Source organism: Taurulus bubalis (genome assembly GCF_910589615.1).
Source record: "Taurulus bubalis genome assembly, chromosome: 9".
NCBI lineage: Eukaryota > Metazoa > Chordata > Actinopteri > Perciformes > Cottidae > Taurulus > Taurulus bubalis.
The window spans coordinates 26526229-26535309 of NC_136597.1; the positions used below are offsets into that span (position 1 = coordinate 26526229).

Sequence of the window (9081 nt, forward strand, 5' to 3'; positions counted from 1 at the left end):
GATTGGGGGTTGAAGGCAGAATGGACTTTTATTTCTTTGTGTTTTTCTTCAGGAGCTCTTCACATTCCTCGTCTTTCTTTATTTGCATTGAAATAAATCCTCACATGTGGAGCACAGAGCAGATCTGCGTCTTCAATATCTTGTGGCGTTGAATCGTAATAATAATAAATAAATAAAAAACCTTGAGTTACCAAACCTCGAGTTGAGCCAAAATGGTTGTTTTCTGAGAAAAGTTCTCAGAAAACAACCAGAATGTCTGCCCAACATATTAATGTCAAGGATCATTTTAATAACATGTTTCTGGACGAGCATAGCCAGTGCATTATTACTACTGAGAAGGTTTAATGTGGATCAAATTCTACTTTTAAAACAGAATATATCTCCTCATTTGCTTTGAACCTGGAGACGTCCCCTGCTGCTTTGAAAAGACCCGCGGTGACTCGCTAAATAAATAAAGATGGTGCTGGAGCCGGCTGCTCAAAAGTAGAGACACAAAAGAGTCACATCTTTGTCGCGCATCCTCCCACATCGCCCCTGCAAAGCAAACCTCAGACTGTGTGTGTGTGTGTGTGTGTGTGTGTGTGTGTGAGCTGAAATAACCCAATCGCTCAAAAGCTCGACGCAAAAAACAAATAAATGAAAGAAACCCGCCCCAACAACAACCCTCGCCTTGTGATGCCAAAGTGACGTCTGATGAAAGGATGACACGGGAGGAGAGAGAGTGGCGGGTGGATGGAGGGGGCTGTGTCCGTGGGAGGGAGGGTGGGGGTGGAGATGAGGAGAGAGAGAGAGAAAGAGAGAGAGAGGGATCCTCTGACATCACATTGGCGCTTATAAACTGGGGGGGAAATGGAGCCCACTGCACTTCACGAGCAACCAGAAAACGGCGAGGAAGGGGAAGCGTGTTGGGGAGCTGGAAGAAGAAGAGGAAGAAGAAGAGGAAGCAGCAGCAGCAGCATCCCTACATCATCCCCTCTCAGCCTCTTCAGCGGTCCGTCTGACCTTTAACCTTATGGACTAGATTCCTCCTCAGGTGAATTCCTCCGTGTGCACCCGTGGTTAGTTTCCTGGTCGAGATGCAGGCACAGCTGGCCTGGATGCTGCTCCTCTGCTTCACGTGCGCCGGACTTTGTTCAGGTAAGCGTCCAGGTGTTGCATTCATATGCCTCCTGTTATGATTTTGCCATTAATCATTGACTTCTTCCATAGTGACTAGAGGGGAGAAACGTGAGAAGTCTGCCTCTCACTTAACTTCCTGTGTGCAACAGGTGCAGGATTGGAAAAACTGCATTCTCTAAATCGTATATATATATATTTCTTCTTTTTTTCACGTCAAAGCTTTTTTTATCACATTATTGTTGTCTGAGTTTTCCCTGATTAAATGCTGAAATACTCTGGCTGCCAAAATGATGTATTCTTCTTTTTTTTTGGTGAAAAATGACCAGGAGGAGAATCACTTTGAAACCCTTATTTTCTGCCATATTTCAACTCTTTTAGCTTCATATAAACCCAGTTATTCCTTAATGAGTCAACGTAATGATGTTTTAGAACCAAGTTCAACCCACGGTTATGCACCAAATGAACCTCTGAGCAAACCACGTTTATTTTATGACGTGAAACAAATGGATTGTTAAAAATAAAAAATAAAATTGAAAAAAAATTAAATACAAGCTATTAGGAATCCCTTTTGTAAAATGGAAGAACTTGGATTGAATAATTAATATTCCGGCTGTTGGATTATCGAAGCTTTATTGGGTCGTGTGTTCTGCAAACTGGGAGCTGCGTACATCAACAGTGTGTCACCGTCAACCCTTTGCGATGATGTGGGAGTATATATGTATATATATATATATATGTATATATATATATATATACGTATATATATATATATATATATATTCTCTTCATTAGTCGATGTGACCGTTTCTCTTTCTGACCGACAGACGTGGACCAGGATCAGCGAGCGCTGGAAGAGGAGCTCCTCGGCAGCCTCTTCACGTCTAAGGTAACGGGGTCGCCCTCTTTTTTAATTTGTACTTTTACAACTGACATCAGTGACCAAAAAGCTCCAACTCACCTTCACAGTCTGCAGCTGACCGACACACAGGGGGTCTTCAGCCTCGCTGTGTTCACGGGAGATGAATCCTTTACTGGACTAACTTACCTTTTTAATAAACTATCCTTGTTTTGATGAGTGTTTGATACAGTTCAAAATGTGCACACAAAATATATCTAATCAACGCACTCCAGCTGCTGCACTTGTTGGACACGTCCTTTGAGATGCAAAGAAGTTATTGAGTTGTAACGTAATGCTCGCTACCCCTGAGGGACCAGCATGCACTGGGAGAGACGGATGGCGTGAGCGCGGCGCTCGAGTCTCTGTGGTGGAAGACGTGGCGTCGGCTCAGCCGTGTGATGCTTTGATGCTGGAGGTGGGGATTTGAAATCATAACCACCCGGGTGACCGAGTGCTCAAGAGGCTGGAAAGTGCAGAAGACACTCGTGGATCTGCCTGTACGTTAGGGCGACGAGCAGAACATCAATAATCAGGATATTTCTGACCAAATACCTCGATATCCATATAATAGAGCGGACGCTGCCTAAAGATAATTTACACAATGAGATGTTTGATGAATAGCCATGAGTAATGTGGATATAATGACTAAAGCAGATCATAAAACAGTCCTGTAAGACGACATGTGTCAAATTCAAGATATTCAAAATCTGAGCCGATATCTCGCCTCATATCCCGATATCGATGACATCACTTCTTTAGCTCTCGCTTCTCTTCTGAACATCATCGCCTTATTCCACAGCCAGGCTCGTCTATCTCTCGTCTATCTCTCGTCTATCTCACGTCTATCTCTCGTCTATCAGTCGTCTATCTCTCGTCTATCAGTCGTCTATCTCTTGTCTATCACTCGTCTATCAGTCGTCTATCTCTTGTCCATCAGTCGTCTATCTCTCGTCTATCAGTCGTCTATCAGTCGTCTTTCAGTCATCTATCTCTCGTCTATCTCTCGTCTATCTCTTGTCTATCTCTCGTCTATCTCTTGTCTGTCTCTCGTCTGTCTCTCGTCTATCTCTCGTCTATCATCTATCTCACGTCTATCTCTCGTCTATCGTCTATCTCACGTCTATCTCTCGTCTATCAGTCGTCTAGCTCTCGTCTATCAGTCGTCTATCTCTCGTCTATCAGTCGTCTATCTCTCATCTATCAGTCGTCTATCTCTCGTCTATCAGTCGTCTATCTCTTGTCTATCTCTCGTCAATCTCTCGTCTATCTCTCGTCTATCAGTCGTCTATCTCTTGTCTATCACTCGTCTATCAGTCGTCTATCTCTTGTCCATCAGTCGTCTATCTCTCGTCTATCAGTCGTCTATCAGTCGTCTATCAGTCATCTATCTCTTGTCTATCTCTCGTCTATCTTTCGTCTATCTCTCGTCTATCTCTTGTCTATCTCTCGTCTATCTCTCGTCTGTCTCTCGTCTGTCTCTCGTCTATCTCTCGTCTATCGTCTATCTCTCGTCTGTCTCTCATCTATCAGTCGTCTATCTCTCGTCTATCAGTCGTCTATCTCTCTTGCATATGCAATCTTTGAGAAAATAGTTAGTTTTTTAAGTGAACCCAGTAAAGTAAAGTGGAGCTCCTCAGTTTGTCCGGCTGCAGCGGATTCGTTATTAACGATCGGTCCGCTGGGGATTGTTTCAATATTGGATCTCTGCATTTGCTCCCTGGAAGTGATTAATTCCATGAAGGGAGAAGATCCCCATGAAGCTCCTCCTCCGTCTTCCATGTGACCTTTTCAATGTAAACCACCTGACCTCGCTCATGGAAGCTAATCTAAATCTAAGTGAAGCCCTTTAACCCGTCGATATGCATGAATAATTAGTAAATGTCAATGTCCCTGGCGTGTTGTTGCCTTGACGTCCCTCCACAGCTTTTTATTGCTCGTCTTCTTCCCGCCGGGCAAACGGTCTGTACGACATCAGAAGAGACTCTGTTCTTAAAACCACGTCTCGTGGAACATTTAAAAATTTCCCCTGGGGCCCTTCGTCTCTCCATCATCTTCAGTGACACCCGGGGGGTGGGGCTTCTCAGCAATGTGTGGGAGCTCGAGGAGGAATAGGGGCAATAGGAGCAATAGAAGCAATGGGCGCAATAAGGGCAATCGGAGCAATTGGAGCAATAGGAGCAATAGGAGCAATAGGAGCAATAAGGACAATAGGGGCAATAGGAGCAATAAGAGCAATAAGAGCATTACAAGCAATGGGAACAATAGGAGCAATAAGGGCAATAGGAGCAATAGGAGCTTTGCAAGCAATGGGAGCAATAGGAGGCCCCGGGAACCTTCGCCGCCTTGAAGCACTCAAACTGGTTTACAACCTGACGGGCTACAGCGAGATGAGGTTAGATGTGACATGTGTGTTTCTTTCTGGGAGTCTGAGATTGTCTGAAGAAATAGAGCAGGCGTGTATCTCAACATGTGAGAGCCTCCATGTCCTCGGCGCCTCTTAAAAGGGAATTGCCAAAGCTTTTTGCCGCTTCAAGTGTAAAAAATACGGCGCAGGAAAGCGTGTGTGTGTGTGTGTGTGTGTGTGTGTGTGTGTGTGGACTCAGGCCACAGCGCTTCAGTGGAACAAATGAAGTGCATGGAGGCGGTTTAGAGCTCGCTATAAGGAGGCGGACAAACATTCCACATGCATGAGGAGAGAGATTCAGATGCAGTTCTGGGGAGAAAAATAATTTTGAGGAAATGATCAAATACACGATTACATTGTGAACGAAATATCAATGTAAGAATCATTCACACAATATGACCATGAAGGCCAGCGCACAGTGAAAACACAGCACCACCAATAACCACAGAGCTTCTTCAGTCATATCATTTCTGTCACCAAACACGACTCCAGATCACAGCTGGACTAGCATTCAGTTGTATAGGTGTTCTCGTTATTGTGTCCACCCCATGTCTGTCTGAATCTAATGGTCCTGCAGCTCATTCATTTCATTCTGTGCAGATAAAGTTGAATAGGAAAATGCAATAAAGATAATTCTAAATATCAGGTTGTTTTTATCCCTCTAGGCTCAACTCTATAAAGTTAAATGTTAAATGAACCGTCAATGGAATCATCTCCTCACGATGTTCTTTATTAATTTATTTAGCATAACGATCATACTATTGCATGCCTACAAGCCCGTAGTTTATTTCTTGCTGTCATTGTTCAGGGCTGTCGGTCATTAGATCAGCTGTTTCCATCAGCTGCTCTCTATCAATGACATCATTGGCCTATAATCCTGCTGCTGCCTCTTTTTAAATATGATCATCTTAAATATGATCGCCCCTCCATGACACATCTCCCTGTAGAAAGCCTTCATCATCACATATCATCTGTTTCTAATAAACAATTATCTGTTCTGCATCTGCTTTGTCTCCTGATTTAACTTCATTAACAAAATAAAACCACTTCCTGTATTCAATTGTAAAACCTTCTCTCCTCCCGCCTCCCCTCCCTGCAGATGAAACTGAGTAAGCAGAGCGCCCCCTACTGGCGCGTGTCGCTGGTCAACCTGTGCAGGATGGTGGACAGCATGGGGCAGGAGGCGTGGAGCGGCGAGGAAGAGGAGGAGGAGGAAGAGGAGGCGGCCGGCAAGCTGAGGCAGGGGAGGAGCCTCCAGCTGCGAGAGGAACTGTACAAGCTGCAGATCATCTGCCGAGTGCTGCAGAGCCGGGAGGAGAGGGTGAGACACACACACACACACACACACACACACACACACACACACACACACACACACACACACAGAAAGCGAAGGCTAGAGCAGCGTCTGTGATTGTACGATGTTATTGAGTAAATGTGAGTTCCCTCTGGTTAACAGTAGTGTACACATCTAGGGCTTTTAATGTGAAAGGTAAGAACGTTTGGTCGAAGCCTTTTTTCGCAATAGAAAGATTAAATATATCACCCTTGTTCTGAACATTTCTTTTTCTCGCTTTTTCCGCGTTCAACGTTTGCAGCATGTCTGGAAAATAATATTATAATATAATAATAATAATAATAATAATAATAATAATAACTTTATTTATATAGCACCTTTAAAAACAAAGTTCACAAAATGCTCTACATTCAAATATCCTTTGAAAATAGTTATTTAATAAATATTCAATGGAATATAAGTGTAGGTTCGTCAACTGAATTGTATACATTCTATATTAAATCAGACACTGATGACAAAGTGTATCTTTTTTCAACAAAAAAATGCTTTGTGCTAGTAAGGAGGTACTAGCAGGAAACATATTTCACACGGGGTACATTAATGAAAAAAGGTTGAGAACCAGTGGCAGTAAAGGCCTATTACTCTAAATATCTCAGACAGATTCACACAAAGGCCCATCCATCCTCCTCTTCCTCCTCCTCCTCCTCCTCCTCTTCCTCTCCTGTCCTACATCATGTTCCTCCCTTGGTCCTTCACATCTTTAACACAGCGACTGCAGATCAACACCATCGTCTCCATGCCGCTCAGCAACCAAACATGTGTTCGCCTGACATCTCCTCTCTCTCTCTCTCTCTCTCTCTCTCTCTCTCTCTCTCTCTCTCTCTCCCCACACAGCTACTCCATAACTCTCAAGAGTATTTAGAGGAGAACAGCGACGCCCCGCTGAAGCGGAAGTCGCCCTACATCCTGAAGAGGCAGGCGGCGCGCAGCTCCAAGTCCCGGAGGCCGTACATCCTGAAGCGGAGTTCGATTTACTGACGGCCAAGAGGACCGGACCATATATACTTTCTGTGAAGATGTGATTGTGGGTTTTCTTTCTTTCTCTTCTTGTAGCCGCCGTGTTTCTTCTTCTTCTCCCGGTCAGACGTTGGAGGGCGTGTCCGCCTGTGTTCCTCTGCTGTCAAATAAAACCCTGAGCATCAAGCAAGCTGTGCATTTCTGAGAAACTATATTTATTTACTCTATTTCTTCACCGCACTCTGAGTCTATTGTGTTTCAAGACATGATTAAAGGATTCATGATGCAAAACCAGTGTGATGAGACTATCTTTTCTTTCCTGTGACCGCTAACCGCTAACTTAGCAACGACGGTTGAACTCTAACATGTCAGGTTGTTTGCGTGCAGCAGGAAAAAAGGCAGATTTTGCACAAATAAAAGCAAAATAAATGTAATACGCAGCCTCTCCCGTGTCCGTGACGCAGCCGGTGCACGCACTAATCTCAGCCAGCAGGTGGCAGTGTTGGTCAAGTCGAGAACATGTCAGACACAAGAAGAACAGCTTATTGAAAAGAAGTGTGATGTTTTCTCTGGTCCAGAATCATCACAAATAATCTTGTAATGACAAAGAAAAAGAAAAAAGCAGCAGGAAGTTCACCGCAACGTGGATGTCATCATCTGGAGTATGATCTCTCTTTTTGACTGATTAATTTGTCTCATGCACCCAATTTGAGACCAAACTGTTTTGTTTGTTGAGCAAATCAAGATATGAATAATGCACAATTGAATCTATATTCTTATCTATACATTTTCAGGCGTTTGTTGATATTTTTTCACAGACTGATTCCTAAAAACATGATAAAAATGGATTTGTTTTATGTCTGTTGACGATATTTTCTGTATGTCGCCAAAATTAAACAAGAATGTTAAACCGAGCTTTAACCAATCTTCACATTCATGTTCTTGAAATGTATGGAAATAATGCCTCATTTGCATATCAACAATATAAGTAATCATCTGTGGAAGTTTCATGAGGATATCTAATAATAATAAAAGTGTTTTTACCGTATTCACCTGTAGTCTCTCCCCTGGAAAGTATTTTCTCCTAATGAATTCTGGGAGAATTACACGCTCGGTTTCACAGAAGTAGGATTACAATGTCCAGATAAATAACAGCAGTGATTAGTTTTCTCAACGATACCGTTAGTTACCCAGAGGCACCATCATTCATTTAGCAATATTAAAAGAAAATAACCTTAAAAAAAAGCCTTCAAACGTTTACAACTCTCCCCTGAACACAAAGCCGACCATGAATGCACCATTACATTTTCAGGGAGTTCATTTCTCCTTTTCTCACCTTTCAAATAAAAACCAACAATCGGCCTTTCACAATAAAAGCACTAAATCACGCTGGGACCTCAGATCCCCGTGGCAGCAGATTGGAGGTGTGTTGGTGTTTAAAGAGACAGCGTCCAGCCATGTGGTGAAATAGTACTTTAATAACTCAACATTAGAAGAGAAGCCGGCTCCTCTCTCTCTCCATCGGGTGGGCGCATGGCGGCCGGGCAGCAGCAGGTGGCAGTGCAGCTCAACAACAGACTTTGGCAACAGAACATCTCCAAGATTGTTTTGGTTTGGCGCCACCAAAATAAACCTGAGACTTCTCTCCCTGAATAATATCCGGTCACAATACAGAAAACGGTCCCTGACTTTAATTCTACCAGACAATGCAGTATTCCTATCGCAGTGTTTTCTGCAACAGGTTCATTTTAATCACATTCTGCCGCCCATATTTCTTACTAAAAAGTGACAGTGTGGATCCTGGGGCCGTCTCAGATTACTTACAATGTCGAGGAGAGCTGCAGTAACTTTGCTTTGGATCGGCCCGGAGCGGTGAGCCGGAACAGTGGAGCTCCGGACACTTCCATGTGACGGTAGCAGCTAGAACCAGAGCTGCAGCTGAGAGCTCACCGGCCACGCAACAGCAGCTTATGTTTACAGCTTAGAAGTGTCAACGGTCACAATACTGAACCCTGATTGGACAGCAGCGACCTGTCAATCACCTTGCAGCCCCGCCCTAAAGCGTCCCCTGCTTTATGGTCTGTTTGACTCTAAATGACCATAATTTACTAAATGAACATCATGCTGTATTGAGTAGTAGAGTCATTTATATAGACTTCTATACAACCAGAGGAGTCACCCCTTGGTGGTCAGGAGAGAGAATGCAGCTTTAACACATGAAGCATAGACTTCTATACAACCAGAGGAGTCGCCCCCTGGTGGTCAGGAGAGAGAATGCAGCTTTAACACATGAAACATAGACTTCTATACAACCAGAGGAGTCACTCCCTGGTGGTCAAGAGAGAG

General features: G+C 43.7%; 1 protein-coding gene across 1 annotated transcript; it reads left to right on the plus strand.

Moving 5' to 3' along the window:
• Nucleotides 1–1076: 1076 nt before the first annotated feature.
• nts (neurotensin) lies at nucleotides 1077–6756 on the plus strand (the record flags this gene model as incomplete). Its single annotated transcript, XM_079223636.1, has 4 exons — nucleotides 1077–1137; nucleotides 1944–2005; nucleotides 5521–5742; nucleotides 6613–6756. The coding sequence occupies 4 exons, from the start codon at nucleotides 1077–1079 to the stop codon at nucleotides 6754–6756; spliced, it is 489 nt and encodes a 162-aa protein (XP_079079762.1).
• Nucleotides 6757–9081: the final 2325 nt, after the last annotated feature.